Genomic DNA, 22,731 nt, shown 5'->3' with positions numbered 1-22,731 from the left:
TCCGAGACTCCTTGCCAACTTTTGCAGATATCGACCTCTCGCTCTCAGCTCTTCAAGCCAGATAAGGTCTGTGACTGTAAATCCTCCTTTGAAAGACTTTGCTCGATGTGAATGAGCAGAATTCACAGTAAATTAATAAAAAATTTTTGGGGGGGTTGGGACAAGGAGTTTGCTTCATGCTCTTGGGAAGCCTCGCTCAGAACAAATGCCAGTAAAACTTGTAACAGAACTGGGACTCCATACTGCAATATGAACATTAACATGTTTGGCATGAAGAGTTTGGATTTGTTGCATCCATCAAATCACTTATTCAGAAATAACTTTAATGAATCAAAACAACTAATTTTACAGCGAAAGTACATCATGCTACAGCAAGCCACACAAACCCCACATTTACAGGGATTTTATTTTTTTTGTTTAGATCAAGGCTGGTTCACACAAGGCATTCAAAGTAGCAGACGGCGTGCACGGGAGAAATTTGAACTGCAGCAAAAGATACTTGCATTCTTGCAAACTCAGAAAGCTCAATTGTAATTCCCACACTCAGCACATTTTCCACGCTTCATTTCACGAACACAAAATGATGCTTCACATTCTGTACATAACCATGAACATGCACATCAAATCTCATGAAACAGCTGTGTCATTTTTTTTTAATCAGGTACAATGCAGGTAATTTTTTTCCCAACCTCAAGTATATCAAAGAATTATGGGAACCAGCCCTAAGAACCTTCAGAGCTAGTGAACTGAACGCATGATGATTTTTTTCATGCATCTGTGAATACATTTCAGAGATTATTTCTGAATGGCAACCCAAAGTTTCCCAAAAATTCAAAACATCATTTAAGAAGGCAAGCAGATGTACAACAAGGTACTTCAAAGCAATCTTTGGACCAATCAGCTGTAGGGTTTTAGGCTGCTGAAAATAACTTTGAAATATTACTACTAAGTGAAGTTTGTGAATTACAGCGATACTCGAAGGAACACAAAACCATTTTAAAAAACTGAACAATTAAATGTGATTTATCGAAGACCTACAACAACTTTCATCAAATTGTTGACTTCTGAATTGCAATATCCTGCATTGCCAATCAACGTGACCACTGGATAAATTAATTGGCAATTCTGATAATGAAGTTCTAAAATAACTAAAAACTCAGGTAACTTGACTCAGAAACCTGATCAATAAAAATGTAAACAAAACACTTCTACGCATAGACAACCATACTGTCACTTTCAAAAGCAAAACCTGAGAACATAAAATGTAATGTTTGGCAACTAAGAAATTAGATATAGGTATATCTTATACAGATTCTGGAGTAGATTTTTTTGGCAGCTGCTATCTTTGATATGTGTGCGAATACTCCAGGTTTTGGCAATAGTTTAAATTCTATGCTCTTCTCTGTTGAAAATTATCAATCACTGGGGATGTCTCATTAAAACTTCACATACCTTAAAAAGGAGGTGCAAATGATTTGAACACCATTGCTCCTCCAAACTGAATATTTATTTACATGTTACTCTGTGGTTCTGTGAATGATTTCCATTTACAATGGATGGGAAAGCAGCAAAATAACGTTTCTTCAAGTTAAAGTGAAAACATTCCACAAGGGTAGCATAGCTTATCTTATCCCAAATGGCACTTTATTCCAAAAGGGCAAATGGACTTTCTTGGGTTTTATTTTTCTTTTGAAAATGTTTCCCTTCTCATTCAAAAGTTCAGAACTGAAGAACCTTGTTGGATGAGAAGCAAAACATTTTCAAAAGGAAGGAAAAAAAAACACCTTTGGGACAATCATGACCTGGATGATTTGAGAATCTCAATAGACCAGGGGTCTGCAACCTTAAACACTCAAAAGAGCCATTTGGACCCGTTTCCCACAGAAAAGAATACACCGGGAGCCACAAAACCTGAGTAGGCATGGCCAACTCGACATCACTCACTCCCACCCAGTCACATGACCCCCCAGCCACGCCTACCCTAGCCTGTCATTAGGGCAGAGAACCGGTCGTTAAAAAACATCGCTAACCACAAAACCCTTTTGACATCTCTCTCTCTTTCTCCCTCCCTCCCTCTCCCCAAGCAACCGAGGCACAATGGAAGAAGCGCTAGCAAGAGTGAGGCGCCGGAGAATCAGCCCGGGTTGCTTTTCCATCGCCCGCCATTGCCCTTACTTTCTCAGGCCAGGCAGAGCCAGCCAGTGGTGGGATCACCCAAAAGGGAGCCACAGCAGAGGGCCCAAAGAGCCGCATGCGGCTCTGGAGCCACAGGTTGCAGACACCCGCCATAGACATATAACTTATCTTATAAAAATGTCAGTGTTACTTAACAGAGCCTCATTTTAGCTCCTGCTAAGTTATGACGCAAAGAACTGGGAATGCAATGGCAAAATAGATTCCTTTAAAGCGCACCGGCCGTCTGGGCTAGGCATACAATTCCTAAGAATCTGTGACCGAGTTTGTGCAGTGTTCGACAATCTCAAACAAGTAGTGGTATTTATCAGTCCTTCGAGCGATATCGTAAGCCGTCTCTTCCAAGTTGTTTCGGAGATTTGGCTTTAAGTATCGATTCATGAGTAACAGTTCCAGGGTTTCTTTGCTCTCCCGGTTTCCGGCTGCCAAGTGAAGAGGCGTCAGCAACCCGTTGGTCTGAGCGTTGATATTTGCCCCATGCTGGAGCAAGAAGGAGGCAATTTTGGTGTTGTTCCATTTGCAGGCGCTGTGCAGAGGTGTCCAACTATCCACAGTCAACGCGTGGACATCTGCCCCATGAGCAATCAGCTCACGCACCACTTCCATGTGTCCATTGTAGGCGGCGCGGTGAAGAGGAGTGTACTGATCTTCATCCTGGACATTTATAGACACAAGGTTTTGAGACAAGAGCCTCTGCACTGTGCTAAGCTGTGGGAAGGGAGACAAAAACAAAGAGCTTAAGTGTTATTCCACTAACCAGACAAGTTTCCTGTTAGGAATATAATCTAACGGTTGGGTTGGCAATATATAAATCATGTAAAAGTGTTTCTTTAAACCATACTGTAAAATGTGATTGGTTGCTGTTTTCCTCAATCAGCCATAAGAGGAAGCCAGAATGACTGTTAGCTCTCTGTTTGTTAGATGCTGGGCTGATCTGATCTGAGTGTCTTGGAAGCTGGCTATTAGAAAGTGCCGTGAGCTATTGTAAGTTTTGCAAATGGATTATGTTACAATATCTTATATCTAATCACAGTTAAGAATTCCTTTAATAAGAGACAAAGACAAAGAGCTTAAGTGTTATTCCACTACCTAGACAAGTTTCCTGTTAGGAATATAATCTAACGGTTGGGTTGGCAATATATAAATCATGTAACAATGCTATACCTGTTTCTTTAAATCATACTGTAAAATGTGATTGGTTGCTGTTTTCCTCAATTGGCCATAAGAGGAAGCCAGAATGACTGTTAGCTCTCTGTTTGCTAGATGCTGGGCTGATCTGATCTGAGTGTTTTGGAAGCTGGCTATTAGAAAGTGCCATGAGCTATTGTAAGTTTTGCAAATGGATTATGTTACAATATCTTATATCTAATCACAGTTAAGAATTCCTTTAATAATGCTGTTGTGGCACGCCAGTTGTTAGCTCTCTGTTTGCTAGATGCTGGGCTGATCTGATCTGAGTGTTTTGGAAGCTGGCTGTTAGAAAGTGCCGTGAGCTATTTTAAGTTTTGCAAATGCTAGCAAACTTTTGAGTATTGAACTGATGTTACTGGATTATGTTATTTGGATTATCCCTTAACTGAAAGACATTGATGACTGACTGTCTTATCCGTGTATGACTTGGACTGTTTGATGGACTCCGATACCTCTATTTCCACAATAGTAAAAGCCTATTTAAACTGCAGTGTCTCTGTATGCTGGTTTGTGTGTTCCCCAACACAACTCTCACAATGCTTCTCTGAACGTACTCGCTCTCCCAACGGGGAGCTTGCCTATCATTTCCTATAAGGTTAAGTGACTTCCCCACTGTGAATGAAGGCCACACTTTCACTAAAATGCATTGACTCCAAAGAACAAGCAATAACTGGTGATATAGTATCTCCAGAGTTGAAGAGGACAACATTTCTAGCTCTTTCACCCAGGGTAGATTTTCTTTTGTAAAAAGTTTTTTTATTTTCCCTTTCAACTTCATTCTTAATATACTATACATTCTTATAATTGTTATTTAACATATGTCAATTCATATCATTTCCCCGCCTGTATATTTACATTTTGATATTTTCTTATTTCCCCTCCCGCTATATTAATCATCTGAGATACTTATTTCTTGCTTTGTTCTTTTTTCTTTCTATTTATTTCTATTTCAAGCCACTCATAAAATCGCCCCCATGTCCTGTAGCCCACGGATTCCTCTTTGTCCTTTATTCTCAATGTCAACCTATTGAATAGGTTGACACTCAAGGTGGATTTGATTTAAATCAAGTCGATTTAAACCGTAATTTTTAAAGGGCAACTGTCGTCTCTGTCCCGACACTTTAATGGGACGGCTGGAGATGAGGCAGTGAACACAACAAGGTGAGGGACGTGGCAGGCAGCAGTTGAATCAATGCCTGCTAACGGGCACTGCCATGATGGATGTGAAATGACAGGTGCTCTTTAAATGTAAGGACTGGTAGTTAGAATCTGTAATATTATTATTTGCAGACAAAAGGAAGCTTTCCTATTTAGCTTGCAGAGCTGGGATTCATTGAGTGGGTTTACCAAAAAGGTAAATATTGCAGAATACACAGCCTCGTGCTACATAACTAAGCTCCCTTTCAGTCTGAATGCTGAAATTATCAATGGGTCCTAGATAGAAAACTATCTTTAGATAGATTTTTACTCCAAAAGCACTTCATTAAAATAAGTTTGATTTAAAAAAAACTGATTTAAAATTGTTTTGATTTTTTTTTTTTAAAAAATGATTTTTGTCCACCCCTTATTTTAGAGAAACACGTGCCATTAAAAACCCATCATTTTTGCAAAGATGATATGGGGCACCCATCACTCACCTCTTCAGTGCCGTTGTAACTAAATGAACTGTTGTAAAGGGAGGACTACCTGTAAACCATGGATAAGATGGTTTGCACTCACCTTTCTCAAATGAAGGAGACCTCAGCATCTCTGTGGCTATAGCATAAACCAACCTTATTTGAAAGCCCCACTATGTCAAACTAGAGTCTCTCTCTACGAAATAATAGGCAAAATGAATTTATCATGTAGAGTTTTCTTTCTGTACTAGTCGGTTGGATACTTGGGCTTCACTACAGAAGTATGTGATCGGGCTTGATAAATTGACAGTTAAAGCTTGAACATTAATAAGTAGTTACAATCGGCCTTTCCTCTCCCCTTCTCTCCCTCAGGCTTGCCCCACAGAAGCCTCTTCTCTCCCACCCCCATCCCCTTATAACCTCAGGCTAGCCCCATTAATCCTCTCCTATCCCTTTCTCTTCCTCCAGCCTGCCACACAGTGGCCTCTCCTATCTTATCCCCTTCTCTCCCCCAGGCTGGCCCCATTGATCCTCTCCTATCCCCTTCTCTCCCTCAGTCTAACTCCTTAGCATCAGAGCATCAGGTGGGGAGTGGGGAATAGGATGTGTAAACTCCCAGCCCACAGGCAGGGTGAGTTACACACTGGCCGCACCCACATCCAAGTGGCAGTTGGAACAGACTTCTTTTCAGGCGGGGAGGGGGAGTAGAATGTCTAACTTCTTAGCATCAGAGCGTGTTAATAATGATATAATAAATACTAATGATCTGATGGTCATTTCAAAAAATACTTTTTTTAGCAAGGACCTAGAAACCAAGAGGAACATATGTGCCAAGTTTCACGTTTGTACAGTTCTGGAGATTTCGTGATAATGCGTGAATGGTATTTCACTTTTATATCTATAGATTACATTTGGCTTACCCTATTTTTTTCAGCTGCCCAAAGCAGAAGCTTATCTGGGCTGTTTGCCAACTTTTTCTCTTGAGCCTGGTACCATTCCTCCGTTTTTTCTTCCTGGTCTTCCTCATCAGAGTCTCCAGACCAGAGACTCTGTGTTCCTCTAGGAATGAGATGCCGGTGGGTTTCCAGTAGCTCAAGCTGGTTAAAGCTGTCAGCAAAGTCTTTTCCCTCCTCATCTGTGTTATTGTTGTCTGTTGACGTGATGTCTTCATTCATTTTGCAGGCTTTGATTGGCCCGTCCCTAAACAGCAGAAGACTTCCACTTCTATTTTCCTAACTCATATCCCGAATGCCTTGCCAATCAAATTTGGTAATGAAAGCTACTGGCAGCAACATCACCACCATCTTTAAAAAAAAAAGAAAAGAAAACAAAAGAAATGGAATATTATTATTGGGAGAAAGAGGATGACATTTGCTGCATCGTCAACAGCATCTCAAAAGTGTCAATTGAAAAAAGCTATCTTATTGCTTCCTTGGCACTATCAGACAAGAAACATGATGGCCCTTCTTACAGTCTCTTTTGTAACCCTCCAAAATCATTTTGGAATTCAATAAAAACCCAAATTCTTGTTTCTTTCTATTTCTAGAAAGAATGAGGGGAGCCAGCATTCAAAAGATTGCATTACTTTAATCCTCTCAGTTCCACATCCAAAAATGAAATTGTTCATAATGCCCTAGATCAGGTGTATCCATAACCTGGACATAGTTTGCAGCCCCACAAGATTGTAAAATTTTAACATTATTATGTGACAAGTGGCTGTCTAATATCTTCTTAAAAACTTCCAAGTGTTGGAGCATTCACAACTTCTGGAGGCAAGTTGTTCCACTGATTAATTCTTCTAACTGTCAGAAAATTTCTAGTTCTAAGTTGCTTCTCTCCTTTATTAGTTTCCACTCATTGCTTCTTGTCCTGCTTTTAAGGTGCTTTGGAGAATAGTTTGACTTCGTCTTCTTTGTGGCAACCCCTGAGATATTGGAACACTGCTATCATGTCTCCCCTTGTCTTTTTTTTTTTCATCAGACTAGACATACCAATTCCAGCAACCATTGTTTATATGTTTTAGCTTCCAGTCTGCTAATCCTCTTTGTTGCTCTTCTCTGCACTCTTTCCAGAATCTCCACATCTTTTTTTTACTTTGTGGCAACCTCTATCCCAGCCCCCTCCTCGAGCCCCCTAATGCCATTCCAGACAAACAGTGGTCCATAAATCTCTTCTTTAAAAACCCAACCTCAGTCCCAACCCTCGTGGGGCAGGATTCAAACCACTCCATAAATAACCCAAGTAAACAGCCCTACCTTATAGAATAGGAATAGAATAGAATTAGAGTAGAATAGAATAGAAATAATAGAGAGTAGGATAGAATATAGAACAGAACAGAATACAGAATAGAATACAGAACAGAACAGGGTAGAATAGAATACATAATAGAAGAGAAGAGAAGAGAAAATAATAGAATACAGAATAGAATAGAATAGAATAGGATTCAAACCACCCCATAATAACCCAAGTAAACAGCCCTACCTTATAGAATAGGAATAGAATAGAATTAGAGTAGAATAGAATACAGAACAGAATAGAGTAGAATAGAATAGAATAAAAAACAGAATGGAATAGAATACAGAATAGAGGAGAATAAAATAGAGAATAGAAGAACAGAATGGAATAGAATACAGAATAGAATAGAATAGAACAGAATATAGGATAGGATAGGATAGGATGCAGAATAGAATAGAGAATAGGATAGGATAGGATAGGATAGGATAGAACAGAATTCTTTATTGGCCAAGTGTGATTGGAAACACAAGGAATTTGTCTTTGGTGCAAATACATTCATCAAGAATAAAAAAATACAAGAAGAAGGCGGTTCAATTAAACCTTACGGGGTATCCAAAAGGCTTAGGCTACTAGACACCTACCTATAGAGGTGGGGTGAATATAATCCTCGGCGCGTCCACGCTTCGATACCTCCCGAGGTCAGGACAAGACGCGTGTTGAGAGCGAGCAAGAGATCCAAAGCCGTCCTCCGCTTTGCAGGGAGCCGAAGCCGAGACTCCTCCACCGCCCCGACAGGCCTCGCGTCCCCCTCCCGTCTAGGACATTTCCGCCCTTGCTTGGGCATGGGGGTGGGTGGGAGGAGTCGCCTCTCACCGGAAACGGCTACCGCCGCGGCTGCGCAATGACAATCAATTACCGGGAGGGGGGGGGCTGTAAGGGAATGGGGTGTTAGGCACATAGGCGGGAAAAGGGAACGGGAGTTGGTAAGTTCTCGCGAGAATTGCTGCCGGCGCTCCCGGGAGAGGGCCGGGAAGTATGGAAAAGGGAAAGTTGGGTGAGCTGGGGAGGGGGGGTGTGTTGGGGGGGTAGTGGGGGAGGGAAGGAGTGAGGGCGGCCTCCTTGTTTTGCCTTGCCGGTAAGCGAGATGAAACGAGCCCGGTGACCAAGAACAGCCGGAATCCCACGAGGAGGCTGCCTGCAGTGTCTCTGCAGGAGTTGCCGCTGTGCTTTAATTCGCACGGTCCTTGGGGGGGGGGGGGAATAAAGGCGTTATTCCAACCCAGGATGCCAGAAAAGGTTTCCCTAGAGGGGATGATTTCATCATGTCTCTTGGCTGGGTTGCTTCGGTTGCACCCCAATCCCTTGGGTGGGGTTGCCCAGTATGAGAAAGCCGAGTAGGGTTAACTCAGCCCAGAATAGAATAGGAATTGGGGTGGGATGGGACGGGATGGGGAAGAATAGCATGGAAATGGAATAGGAAATAATAGGATAGGAATTGGGATGAGATGGGATGGGGAAGAATAGCATGGGAATGGAATAGGAAATAATAGAATAGGAATGGAAAGAATAGGAATGGAATGGAATGGGAATAGGAAAGAATAGAATAGGAATGGAATGGGAATGGAATAGGAAAGAATAGAATAGGAATTGGGATGGGATGGGGAAGAATAGCATGGGAATGGAATAGGAAATAATAGAATAGGAAATAATAGAATAGGAATGGAATGGGAATAGGAAAGAATAGAATAGGAATGGAATGGGAATGGAATAGGAAAGAATAGAATAGGAATTGGGATGGGATGGGGAAGAATAGCATGGGAATGGAATAGGAAATAATAGAATAGGAATGGAAAGAATAGGAATGGAATGGGAATGGAATAGGAAAGAATAGAATAGGAATGGAATGGGAATAGGAAAGAACAGAATAGAATAGGAGTGGAAAGAATATGAATGAAATGGGAATGGAATAGGAAAGACTAGAATAGGAATGGAATGTGAATGGAATAGGAATAGGAAAGACTAGAATAGGAATGGAATGGGAATGGAATAGGAATAGGAAAGAATAGAATAGAATAGGGATGGAATGGGAATGGAATAGGAAAGAATAAAATAGGAATGGGAATGGAATGGGAATAGGAAAGAATAGAATAGTAATGGAAAGAATAGTAATGGAATAGGAAAGAATAGAATAAGAATAGGAATAAGAAAGAATAGAAATAGAATAGAACTGGAAGGGACCTTGGAGGTCTTCTAGTCCAGCCCCCTGCTCAAGCAGGAGATCCTGCACCATTTCAGACAATGTCTGTAGCACATTGTAGCATTTTTTGGGGATGCTGAGTTTTCCACCAAGCCCGGTTTGAAGCCAGCCTCTCTATTCTCCTTCCCACAAAAAACATTGTGAAAGAGTGTGCTGGCTGGTCACTGTATGGGATATGCAGAACCTTTTAAATCCAGGGGCTCGTGCTAGTCTCATTTACAGGGCAATGATTTTGGCTCATTTAATCCTATAATTTTAATTTAGAGTTTAATCCTATATTCCTGCTTTTGGAATTCTATATTATACCTTTATACATTATATTGAAGTTATACTATGTGACACTGTGTTATAGGAATTATAGAAACAAAGTTTACTTCACAGAATAACAGGGCTGGAAGAGACCTTGGAGGTCTTCTAGTCTGACTTCTACTCCCTCTCAGGAAGGAAACTCTTTATACCAATCCACTTCAGACAAATGGTTGAACAATCTCTTCTTGAAATCTTCCAGTGTTGGTTTGCCTAATTGGAAGTTGTTTATTCTCACAGGTTTTGATTTCCTTTGAATTTTAATTGTGAGTATGCTTGTGGAAACTATATAATCACCACTTTTACAGAAATAGGGCAAACCCCTCTCAGTGGTTACATAGAGACCAGTCACGAGTGTCAATTAACTAAAATAATTCATTGCTTGGATCATTCACATATCATGCCAAAACCTCAACACAAGGTCTGCTTCAGAAGGGGTGGACCTCCATATAATTCGCTGTTTCCTTATTCTATCCAAAGAGGGGTTCATTTTTTATTTATTTTGGTGATGCCTTTGAGCCACAGTGACCTGCACTGGTCCTTTCAGATTATTTGACAAGATCTTGAAAGAAGCTTGCCATTGCCTGCTTCCTAGGGCTGAAGACAGTTGCTTATCCAAAATAACCCAGATAGCTTTGTGTTTAAAATGAGACTAAACGCATCTTCCATCTTTTAATCTGGTAGCTTAATCTGATATAACTGCAGACAAGAAATTAAAAGATGCTTGCTCCTGGGGAGGAAAGCTATGGCAAATCTAGACAGCATACTAAAAAGCAAGAGACATCACCCTGTCAACAAAAGTGTATATAGTCAAGGCTATGGTTTTCCCAGTTGCAATGTTTGGCTGTGAAAGTTGGACCATAACAAAGGTTGAGCGCCAAATAATTGAGGCGTTTGAACTCTGGTCCTGGAGAAGACTCCTGCGAGTCCCTTGGGCTGCAAGGTGATCAAACTGGCCAATCCTAGAGGAGATCAACCCTGACTGCTCTTGAGAAGGCCAGATCCTGAAGATGAAACTCAAATACTTTGGCCACCTAATGAGAAGGAAGGACTCACAGGAGAAGAGCCTAATGCTGGGAACAATTGAGGGCAAAAGAAGGAGGGGATGACAGAGAATGAGATGGAGTCACTGAAGCAGTTGGCGTGACCTTAAATGGACTCCAAGAGATGGTAGAGGACAGGAAGGCCTGGAGGAACATTGTGCATGGGGTCACGACTTTGCAACTAACAACAACAACAACAAATCTGGTATCTTAATCACCAAACCAAATTGGACCTCAGATTTTGGCTAAGTTTAATACCCAAACCACTTATTAGCATTAGGTCTCCCTTCTGCAAGTTCTACAAATGGAATGGAATATGCTAGATTGCTCTTTTATAAAATAAAAGAACATTATTCTTTCCTTCAACAAAAACCCATTGTATGTAAAAGAGAATGACTTATTCTATTCTTTCGTAGTTAAATGAGACAAGGGGGTGAAAAACATTGGTTTGTTGTTTCTCACTTAATTTCTGTAGAAAAAAAATGTGGTACCTTATTATTCCACCCACAAATATTAAGATGTCTTCAAACTCTCCTATAAACCCCCCCCAAATCCTTTGGAATTTTCTCTAAAGGTGCAGGAGCCATTAAAAGGCTTTAATGCTTTTTGCAAAAAAACTAAAGAGGTGATAATGATAAAAGCTAAAAATTACAGTTGCCTTGGAGTTTTCCTGTTTATACAGACTCTTGGTTTTTCATTTGTTTTTCTGTGCATCAGGCTTGAGTTTTTGGTTCAATGGAAAAGTACATTTTTAACAATAAATTATGACAGCTTAGCTTCAAGTTTATTACTTAAGATTCTTCTCTTTATTTGGTTGTTCCTAGGTCTTGACTGAAAGTCTATTTTTTTAGTCTTTGGCTTTATGAGACCATTTTAAAATTGGAGCCAGGTTGATTGTGAAGATGAGTTCTACCACTTCCAGGTAAATTTTCCACAATATTCACATCAATGGGGAAGAGATTTAGTCATCTGTCTTGCTATCTGTGGTTTTCCTATAATTTACTGTCACTTTATCAGTGCTGAAAATGAAAACTATAAATGGATGGGTGTGTGTATGTGCCAGCATAACTCTGGAACGCTTCAAGCAATTTCAACCAAACTTGATACACAGATGACTTGCTCTCTAAAGACAAATACTGTGGGGGTAAGACACTCCTAAACACCCCTCGGGGTGTGTGTTCTATTACGATGCAGCCTGTTGTGCCTTTAAATGGCTTCTACTGTACTGTAAATGGCTTCTATTGTACAGCGCAGTGGGGTTGCCATGGTAACGGCTTCACAGTACTCCACAAGAGAGCTCCCTCTGGTAAGGGGAAAAATCCAACATCAGACATTACGTTTGGTCTGGATATTTTCCCCCTCTAAATAAATACCCAGGCAATGCTGGGTGAACCGTTAGTACTTTTATAATTTAAACCAATAATAAATTTTTTAAAACCCTGGGCTCTTATGGAATTGCAGATACGTTATAAGAAATAATTCAAATAATTGAACGTTCTAAGTGTCATAGAGATTGAGTTAACTCTAGAAATGCAGCAGGAAGAGTTTCTGGAGGCCCAATTGTTCCCTATGATTCTATCATTCCATGAAATAAATACTGAATACTGTCGTCTTTGAAGAATGTAATCCATAACTTTACAAAATACTCCATTGTATCAGATGCCGAAAAAGTAAATGATGCAGCCATATTACTTTGCTTCTTTTTTGTCTCCCTTAACTTTAGAGATGAAGAAGAAAAAGACACGTTTAAAATTTTAATTGCTACAGACATTCACCTAGGATATATGGAGAAGGATGCTTGTCGTGGAAATGATACTTTTGTAACATTTGATGAAATATTGAAACTTGCTCAGGATAATGAGGTAACCCATTATGAAATCACGTTACCAAACTACCACTGAAAAGTCACATATAGGTAGTCCTCGAAAATTTGGGTGGTCCCCCAAATTTCCTTTGCTAAGCAGGACAGTTGTTAAGTGACTTGCGCTTCATTTTACGATATTTTTTTTTGCCATAGTTGTTAATGGCAAATCATTGCGGTTGTTAAGTAGATCATGCGGTCATTAAATGAATCTGGATTCCCCCATTGACTTCGCTTGTCGGACGCTAGCTGGAAAGGTTACAAAGGGTGATTGCATGACCCATAGGATAGTGCAAGTGTTATAAATACATTTGCCAAGTGCTCAATTTTTGATCATGTGACTATGGGAATGCTGCAACGGTCATAAGTGTGAGAAATGACCATAATTCATTTTTTCCAGTGCCATTGTAACTTAGAATAATCACTAAATGAATGGTTGTAAGTTGAGAACCATCTGTATTTCCTAGAAATTATTCTTATTGTTAGGACATTAATTGCAAATTACACAAATGACATCGTGAAGCCGAGACCAATTTGAGCCAATTGTTCTGTCAATAAGATTAATTTTTCAGTAATGAAAAATTAACCAGGGCATGTGTAGTTCATATTTGTATACTGCACAGAATCTTTTGAGCTAAGTTAACAATCAACAATCAAAAGATAAATACAATTGATTTTAAGTCATGTAGGAATGTTAACTGTTCTGACACATACACCCTCCACCCGGTACGGTGAGTCACGCCGACACAGGGTTACTGTTAGCCAATTTATTCACAGTAATTACTCACAGACAAGACTTTGGCAGCAACCCAGACTCCCACAGATAAGAAATACACACAAGAGCTTCTCCAGCTTTAGTAAAATGGTTGTCCTGCAAAAGGTCTCCTCCCAAAGTCTCTTCTTATATACTCTCTTGGGAGGAGCCCAAATCACAACCACCTGGGCCTGATTATCTTCTATGTCTCCGTAATTGCTGCTGGCGCTTATCTGCCAGTCTCTGCCTGGCGTCCGGGACCAACTCCCTTAGCTCCTCTCCACTGCTCCAGGGCCTGACGTCAGGGACAAACTCCCTTTGGCTTTCACCGCTGCTCCATGCCTCAGCCGCCACCTGGTGGCTAACCAGCCTCTCTGGTCCCTGCTCAGAGTCTGAACCCTGCCCAGGGTCCTCCACATCATCCAGAGCCGACTCATAGGACCCCTCGCTATCGGAGTCTGTTGGCTGCTCCAACGTCTCCTGCTGGGCCACAACAGTTAACCATCCATAAATGAAGTTTTATAACAAAACATCTGGATGTACTTTTTCATCTTCACTTCTTTCTATTTTCTGCATAAGAGGTACTTTATTATACTTCTTTAATTAACAGCTTATTTTATACATTGGGCATTTCAGTCAGGATTAAACAAAACCTGCCAAATTCTAGAAAGGACTCCCATCTCTTTTGTTTTCTACATATTTTTGAGCCTTAAAAGGACCTCAGATGCATTTGGGGTTTACTGGCATGCAAGTTCCACTATTTAGGATTTATAGACCAAAAGGCACTTTTGAAGAAGCTGCAAACTTAGTTTTTGTTGTTAGTTGCGAAGTCGTGTCCAGCCCATCGCGACCCCATGGACAACATTCCTCCAGGCCTTCCTGTCCTCTACCATCCTTTGGAGTCCATTTAAGTTCACGCCGACTGCTTCGGTGACGCCATCCAGCCACCTCATTCTCTGTCGTCCCCTTCTTCTTTTGCCCTCAATCGTTCCCAGCATTAGGCTCTTCTCCAGTGAATCCTTCTCATTAGATGGCCAAAGTATTTGAGTTTCATCTTCAGGATCTGGCCTTCTCAAGAGCAGTCAGGGTTGATCTCCTCTAGGACTAACCGGTTGGATCACCTTATGGTCCATCTTTCACAGCCATCCATTGCAACTGGGAAAACCATAGCCTTGACTATACTCTTGGCAGGGTGATGTCTCTGCTTTTTAATTCACTGTCTAGATTTGCCATAGCTTTCCTCCCCAGGAGCAAGCGTCTTTTAATTTCTTGGCTGCAGTCCCCATCTGGGTTGATCTTGGAGCCCAGGAAAATAAAATCTGTCACTACCTCCATTTCTTCCCCATTTATTTGCCAGGGATTGAGAGGACTGGATGCCATGATCTTAGTTTTCTTAATGTTAGTTTCATGCTAGCTTTTGCACGCTTAGTACCTGCCTACAACTTCTTAAAGTAGCCACATCTGTTCTCAAAACAACAAAAAACTCAACCCCAAAATATTGTCTAATTGAACCATTTTCAGAAATCTATCATTTTGAGGAATAGGTGCATATATAATAACATATCACTGAAAATTTCTTTTCAGGTGGACTTCATTTTATTAGGTGGAGATCTCTTTCATGAAAACAAGCCTTCCCGGAAAACAATATATACATGTTTAGAATTACTGAGAAAATATTGCATGGGTGACCGTCCTGTACAATTTGAAATTCTGAGTGACCAGTCAGTTAATTTTGGCTTTAGCAAGTAAGTATTCCTATAGTACATTAAATTAAGGTGTTTTTTTTTGTAAATAACTGGTTGTAACTGAATCACATCTGTAACTGAACTGTAAATAACTAAAGAAAGTTTGATCCAGTTTGTTCTTTAGTGGTGCTAATTCCGGGCAATGCTGTACGTACATTTTTATTGTTGTTTACATTATTATTATACTGGGAGTTTTCCTGCTGGTCTGCTTAATGGAGCTCTTGTTTTTTCCCTCCTGAAATTCTGCTGCATTAGCCTTGTGGCCTGCAAATAAAACTTCCATGCATTCATGAAAAGTGCTAAGATGGGAGAAATGCGCATATATATGGCTAAGACATCTGCCTAATATGTAATACAGCCCAGGTTCAAATCCCAGTAAGGGTATGGCTAGCTGATGAGAGCTAAATAGCTTGAAATAGATCTATACTAGTCTCCCTTTATTTATTTATCAGCACAAATACAACAAATGTAACAAAAAGGCAACAATAAAAATATTGGGTTTCTGCCTGGATGGTCTCTTGTGAGGAGCCGAAGGACAGAGAATGGAAGTAGTGATCTTCCTCCTATATTTGGGCATACCGGGGGTTGTAAAATCTAATAGGTGTATATATGTGTGTGTGTGTGTGTGTGTGTGTGTGTGTATATATATATATATATATATATATATATATATATATATATATATATATATATATATTCTGAGGTTTTCGCGGGTGTTAGTATGTAGGTCTCTAGTTGTTCGGGTATTCTCCCGCGTAGAATTGGAGATGTCTTGGCGACGTTTCGACGAAGTCTCATTCGTCATCTTCAGGCTGCTTCAGACTACTTCAGGTTTGGTGTTTCCAGGAGTAGTGTGAGATACAGCCGAGATCTCACACTACTCCTGGAAACACCAAACCTGAAGTAGTCTGAAGCAGCCTGAAGATGACGAATGAGACTTCGTCGAAACTATAAATATCGTGTATATGTGTGTGTGTGTGTGTGTGTGTGTGTGTGTGTGTGTGTGTGTGTGTGTGTATATATATATATATATATATATATATATATATATATATATATATATATATATATATATATATATATATATATATATATATATATAAATAAATAAAAATAAAAATAAAAATAAAAATAAAAATAAAAATAAAAATAAAAATAAATATCTCTCCAACTTCCTGAGCAGCTTTTCAGATCAAGGAGCAATGTATAAAAACTGTCCCATCCCTTTTCTCAAAACACATTACATACAATCACATTAATTCTATTCACTCTTCCAATGAGTTTAATAGAAGGGAATAAATGTAGCTCAGGATTGAACTGTGGACTTCCTGGTGATCTTTTGAGTTTGATTGTTTCCTTGTAGACTTTTCATTACCCATTAGCTAACATCACCAGTATATGAATGTATATGGAGTTTGCTGCCTAATATGGCGACCGGACAAATCACCATTACATTGATTATGTTACCTAGTTTGGGTAGTGAATTGTAACCAAATGGCCAAACTCACAGAAGAACATCAAGAATTTCACAATTCTGAATTCAGCCCATAAGGTTTAATTCTATTTAAAAAAATACATTCCTGTAGGGTTTAGTTGCATGTTGGAAATGATGCAGTAATATTTTTTTGCTTGCTTTAAACTTGTCCTGTCTAGGTTTCCATGGGTTAACTACCAAGATGAAAATCTCAACGTTTCTATTCCAGTTTTTAGTATTCATGGCAATCACGATGATCCCACAGGGGTAAGAATGTTAAAAGAATGAAAGAAGAGCAGTAGCTTCATTAATTATGCTAGTAATCCTTTAGAAAGACAGCCAAGAATATGAAAGTTACAATCTAGCAATTCTGTACTAGAATCTGCTAGTGAAATTAAGCATGAGTTATATTGTATCCTACACCAATTTTTTGGTAGGCTGCAGTTTTATTTCTTAAACTTGCTGTCAAGTTTATCATACTCATGATTAGGAAGGCATACAAGATAAAAATAGCATTTAATGTAGTACATGGTTTGTGTTTTAGCATAGGATAAAATGTAACTTCCATAGAGTAAAAGCATACATAGAATTGTTATAGAATTGATTTGGTTCATAGTCTTCAACAAAAAAATCACCAAGTTTTAAAAATTAAATTCTTACCATACTGTTTTTGTATGTTTTATTTGTGAAATGATGTTCACTTTGTGGGAAATTGGTTACATTCTGGTTTATGTCTAATTGTTCAGAGGTTATTCTTAACCTGGAGGAAGTAAAGCAGGTTAGAAGCTAAAGTATTTGCAACTCCACTTTATGTAGCTTGCAATCACTCTTATGTTTTCCCCACTTTTGAGACGTCAAAAGCTTTAGAGGCTATTTAATACAGGAAAAAACATTAATTTGTCATTTAATGTTTGTCTGAGAAATGTAAGCAATCATAAATGCAAAGTATATGGGTTTTTCACTTATGTGCACACACACATCAGTAAAACCACATTCTGGTTTTTTTAAAGCTATATATGTTGGGAATTTATAACAAAATTGATGTGTCACAAATTCCCTTTTTGTTATTATTTTCCATATCTATAGGCAGATGGTCTTTGTGCTTTGGACATATTAACTTGTGCAGGATTTATTAATCATTTTGGACGATCACCATCTGTAGAGAAAATAGAAATTAGTCCCATTTTACTTCAGAAAGGAAATTCAAAGATCGCTCTTTATGGATTAGGTAAGGCTTTTGCAGATCGGGGCATGATATTTTGTATATACAAGTGGTTCTTGAAAAATGGAAAACAGAGTAAAGATATTGAATTGAATGTTTATGCTGTAATTAGAATTAAGAGGAGTAGTAGCACGATTTGATCCACAAAAGATTGATTAGGCGGCATATGAAAATACTTCCAACTATTTCAAGGGCAAAATTTTGTGAGACAACCCATTTCTGAGCGCAAAGCCACTGCTTTGTGAAACATGCTGATCTAAGCACTCAGAAGTGTTTCACGCTCAAAATTACCACTCCAAACACGGACAGTTTCCTTTGTGAAAGGATTCAAAATAATACGTTCTGCAGGCCTCTAAATTTTATATATATTTTCATGCAATGAGTAAAGGAGTCCCTGCGGATTTTACTCTGCTAGTCCAGGGGTTTCCAATTTGGCAATTTTAAGACTTGTGGACTTCAACTCCCAGAATTCTGGGAGTTGAAGCCCACAAATCTTAAAGTTGCCAAGGTTGGAGACTCCTGCACTAGTCGTTGCCGAATATAGAAGGCGTTGCTCATCTCCGCTTCAAGGCCATTGAGCCAGCACTGTCCTCAAAATTTTTCATGGTCATAGCCAGCATGACATCCAGAGGTGGTATTCAGCCGGTTCGGACTGGTTCATCCAAACCGGTAGCGGAAATCGCAGGGGGGGGGGCGCCCTGTCCTATTTAGCCACGTTTTTGAGGCTGTGCATGTGCGTGGAAGGACACACACGAGCAAAGCATATGTGCAGAACGCCAGGCGCATTTGTGGAAGGGGTGCGTATGCTTGCGCAAGCGCGAGATAAACCAGTGGTAACAAAATGTGAAACCCACAGCTGATGACATCACAAAGTACTGTTGCCTTCCCACCAAAGTGGTACCTATTTACCTACTTGCACTTACATGATTTTGAACTGCTAGGTTAGCAGGAGCTGAGGTGAGGACGGGAGTCCACCCATCATGTGGAACTCAGGTCTCAAACCTAGGCTTTCGGCTTTCCAGCCGACAAGCCCAGCATCTTAACCTCTGAGCCACCGCATCGTCCCTCGTGCGGTGAGTGCCATGTGGAAAAAGTGTAAGGCTGCAAAGTCTTCCCAAACCCAGTTTGTCTTTAAGGTGTTGCAATGGACTGACAAGGTTAGGGCCCACCTAATCTCTGGGGAATGATTTTCTTTAGTTGGCAAGCTGACTGTGTAACAAGCAAAATATTAAACTTGCTTCAATCTTTTGCAAGTAACGGTAAAGGTTCCCCTTGCATATATGTCCTAGTTGTTCCTGACTCTAGGGGGTCGGTGCTCATCTCTGTTTCAAAGCTGAAGAGCCAGCGCTGTCTGAAGACGTCTCCGTGGTCATGTGGCCAGCATGACTAAACGCCAAAGATGCAGAGAACGCTGTTACCTTCCCACCAAAGGTGGTTCCTATTTTTCTACTTGCATTTTTACATGCTTTCGAAGTGCTACTTGGCAGAAACTGGGACAAGTAGCACAAGATCACTCCATTACATGGTGCTAGGGATTCGAACCGCCAAACTGCTGACCTTTCTGATGGACAAGCTCAGCGTCTTAGCCACTGAGCCACCATGTCCCTCTTTTGCCAATAGTAAAAACTGCAAAATAAGCTCATATGTTGTCTAAATACTAGCTGGAATCTCACTGATGAGCTGTGTAATTTTCTGCTTGGTGGGTCTCTAAAAGCCCCATTGCATGTAATTTTTCTCTTCTAGGATCTGTTCCCGATGAAAGACTATATCGGATGTTTGTCAATAAACAAGTAACCATGTTGAGGCCGAAAGAAGATGAAGATAGATGGTTTAATCTGTTTGTAATTCATCAGAACAGGTACAGCTGCTGTTTAGTAAGCCAACCAAGGAGCATGATTTTTTCCCCTTCCAGAGCACTTTAGGAAGGTATGGTCTACTTGGAGATGGCAATTCTGTAGTTACCTAGGCCCTGAGTCCAAGCTATGAGGGACTTTTGCTGTTTGCAGATTACTAGCTTTAAATAGTATTGGGAAACAAATTGGTGTTTCTAGGGGATCAGAATTAGACCAGGTGATTTAAGAAGCTCCATGGAGGCCTGCCTCAGTAGAATTTAATCTAGACATGGTCCTTCATTCTGAGGAATATGATGGGTGTCTCTTGTCGTCCTGTCCCCCCCCCCCAGCCTACCTCAGTGGTGGCGAGCCTATGGCACATGTGTCAGAGGTGGCATTCCGAACCCTCTCTGTGGGCATGTATGCCTTCGCCCCAGCCCAGCTCCATTGCGTTTCTCCTACGGGGGGGGGAGAGGGAGGGAGGGGAAGAGAGAAAGAGAGGGAAGAAGAGAGAAAGGGAGGGAGGGAAAAAGAGAGGAAGAGAGAGGAAGGGGAAGGGAGAAAGAGGGAGAGAAAGCGGGAGAGAAAGAGGGAGGAAGAGAGGGCGGGAGGGGGAAAGAGAAAGGGAGGGAGCAGAAGAGAGAAAGGGGGGAGGGGAAGAGAGAAAGAGGGAGGAGAAGAGAGAGGGAGGGAAGGGAAGAGAGGGTGGGGAAGAAAGAAAGGGAGAGAGGGGGAGAGAAGGAGGGAGGAAGAGAAAGGGAGGGGAAGAAAGAAAGACAGAGGGGAAGAGATAGGGAGGGGAACAGAGAAAAGGAGTGAGAAAGAGGGAGGGAAAGAGAAAAAGAGAGGGAGGAGAGGGAGGGAGGGGAAGAGTAAGAGGGAGGGGAAGCGAGAGGGAGGGAGAGAGGGAAAGGAGGGTGGAAGAAATGATATTACAAAAGTTTTTCTTTTTTATTGTTGCTAAACATAATATTTCAAAGGCAGAAAAAAACGAAGGGCCATAAAAGTGCACTTATCACATTTTTCTTAGAACAATTAGCTGAACTCTACCTTGTTTATCATTATTTTAAGGTAGTGAAACCTCATTATTCAGGTTAAATTGCCCTGTTGGCCCTTTGGGATACATAAGTGGGTTTTGGGTTGCAGTTTGGGCACTCCGCCTCTCAAAGGTTCCCCACCACTGGCCTCCCTGATTCATGATAGAGTCCCCAAGTGACATCTCATGCCTTTGGTCTATGTTCCACCTCATCTGGATCCTGAATTGATAACCTGTTCTTAGTTGTATCATCCATCCTTGGATGTTGAGATTGTTCTTTATTTGCACCTGTGGGATGATCCGACTCTCCTATTGATCAAGTCATTGAATTTGACAATGTTACAGTTTTCAATGTAGCAAAATAATTTTAGAACTAGAGCAGCAAAATCTAATTATAGACGTTTTGAAATTTAGATGGGATTGTATCTGTAGGTATCAGAATCTAATGTTTTCTTTTGCTTTCCTTTAATTACTAGCATAATTACTGTATTTTTTGGAGATGCACCTTTCTCCCTCAAAAAAAGAGGCTGAAAATCTGGGTGCGTCTTATACACTGAATACAACGTTTTTTGCCTCCCGAAACCCCACCCCCTTCACCAAAATGGCTGTGCATAGCCTTTAGGAGGCTTCCAGGGTGCTCCTGGGGGCTGGGGATGGCAGAAATGAGTGAAAAACGGGCCATTTTTTGCTCAATTTTGCCCCCGCAGCCTGCTAAAAACGGGCCGTTTTTAGGAGGTCTGCAGAGTGCAAAAACTTTTTTTAAAAAAAATTTGCCTCTTCAAAATCTTGGCGTGTCTGATAGTCTGAAAAATACGGTAATAAAGCTCTCCATTTTGATCTCTGATAATCAAATTTTTGGACAGTAAGAATGGACCATATTTAAAAGTTGGGTATTTTGGTTTATTGTATGCAAAATGCTGTTTAATTTTTTTTCCCCCTGTCGTGTTTGTTTTCTTTGGCACAGGAGTAAACACGGCGCAACAAATTATATTCCAGAACAGTTTCTAGATGACTTCATTGACCTTGTAATCTGGGGTCATGAACATGAATGTAAAATATCTCCAACCAGAAACGAGCAACAACTTTTCTATGTTTCTCAGCCAGGAAGTTCGGTGGTTACGTCTTTGTCGCCAGGAGAAACTGCCAAAAAGTATGTTTTGATGTGTTTCACTAATTTGCATTGTATATCCGGTAAAAATGTGTGGGAGCCTTTCCTCTAAATTCTATATCCCACTTATATAATCTTAGGGCTGACTTTTTGATGATACTACTATTGTAAGGTTTCCTAAAAATGCCCTAATTGATTCATGAGTATCAAGCCAAGTTTCAATACAAAATTAGTCATTTATTAGGAGCACCATAGGCAAGATATTTTCATAGTCAGGTCTAAGCTTTGTTTGAGTTATATCTGAACTTTAACCCTGTTCCTTCCCTCCCCTCAGTCTGTGTCATAAATCACATTCCCCAATGAGGTGCACCCCTCCCAAGCCTGCTGCAGTAATCTGAGATCCAACTTCAGCCAACAGTATGCGTGGAATGCACTCCCCCCCCCCCTTCTCTCACTATGACAACATTGGGAGTTGACAACTATTATATCGGGACCATGGAAGTGCTTCTGGGTTGAAAGGATTGAATGGTGATATCCAAAGGATGCCCAGTTGGAAGCTCCTTTCATGTCCCCATTAAGGTACCCCTCTACTTGCAGTCACCTGCTTTCAAACTACTGGGCTGGCAGGAGATGGAGCGTGTGACGGGAGCTCATCTGTCCTGAGACAGCAACCAGATCTCGAACGTGAGCCTGCCGATTGTCAGCCCCGCGTCCTAATGTCATGAGCCACCACCACCATGCTCCTTACTTTTCCACATTTCTAGATGGGCGTTCTTTGCCATGGATCTTGACCTGATCCATCTCTGAGGGTTCCATTTTTATTGCTATTGCTTCCTGCCAAATTCTGCCATGTGGCCA

The 22,731-nt window shown here is 40.6% G+C and overlaps 2 protein-coding genes across 4 annotated transcripts in view; one reads left to right on the top strand and one right to left on the bottom strand.

The window, feature by feature from the left end:
- Positions 1-1,766: 1,766 nt before the first annotated feature.
- Positions 1,767-8,011, bottom strand: ANKRD49 (ankyrin repeat domain 49). Its single transcript, XM_087721108.1, has 3 exons — positions 7,877-8,011; positions 5,921-6,304; positions 1,767-2,901 (listed from the first exon to the last, which is right to left on the bottom strand). The coding sequence occupies exons 2-3, from the start codon at positions 6,173-6,175 to the stop codon at positions 2,440-2,442; spliced, it is 717 nt and encodes a 238-aa protein (XP_087577234.1). The 5' UTR covers positions 6,176-6,304; positions 7,877-8,011; the 3' UTR covers positions 1,767-2,439.
- Positions 8,012-8,228: 217 nt separating this feature from the next.
- Positions 8,229-22,731, top strand: part of MRE11 (MRE11 double strand break repair nuclease) — a 45,505-nt gene continuing 31,002 nt past the window's right edge. For 2 of the 3 annotated variants that reach the window (XM_087721107.1, XM_087721105.1), the window contains exons 1-8: positions 8,229-8,289; positions 11,666-11,763; positions 12,565-12,703; positions 15,041-15,201; positions 16,855-16,942; positions 17,762-17,903; positions 19,641-19,755; positions 21,730-21,915. In XM_087721107.1, coding sequence (XP_087577233.1) covers positions 11,744-11,763; positions 12,565-12,703; positions 15,041-15,201; positions 16,855-16,942; positions 17,762-17,903; positions 19,641-19,755; positions 21,730-21,915 — 851 coding nt within the window. In that variant the 5' untranslated portion in view covers positions 8,229-8,289; positions 11,666-11,743. Of the gene's footprint in view, positions 8,290-8,772; positions 10,065-11,665; positions 11,764-12,564; positions 12,704-15,040; positions 15,202-16,854; positions 16,943-17,761; positions 17,904-19,640; positions 19,756-21,729; positions 21,916-22,731 lie in introns of those variants that run through there. The other variant, XM_087721106.1, reaches the window with a different exon arrangement.

This window comes from Thamnophis sirtalis, unplaced genomic scaffold (assembly GCF_051295495.1).
Source record: "Thamnophis sirtalis isolate CommonGarterSnake01/CBP01778 unplaced genomic scaffold, rThaSir2_p1.2 scaffold_8, whole genome shotgun sequence".
Classification (NCBI taxonomy): domain Eukaryota; kingdom Metazoa; phylum Chordata; class Lepidosauria; order Squamata; family Natricidae; genus Thamnophis; species Thamnophis sirtalis.
This window is presented reverse-complemented; position numbering and strand designations above follow the sequence as displayed.

What these genes read in the sequence shown, in the direction of transcription:
- ANKRD49 (XM_087721108.1), bottom strand. Translation starts at nt 6,175, where the DNA reads ATGAATGAAGACATCACGTCAACAGACAACAATAACACAGATGAGGAG. An exon ending in GGGCAGCTGAAAAAAATAGG is followed by an intron (nt 2,902 to 5,920) that starts GTAAGCCAAATG and finishes CCCTTCCCACAG; the next exon opens with CTTAGCACAGTGCAGAGGCT.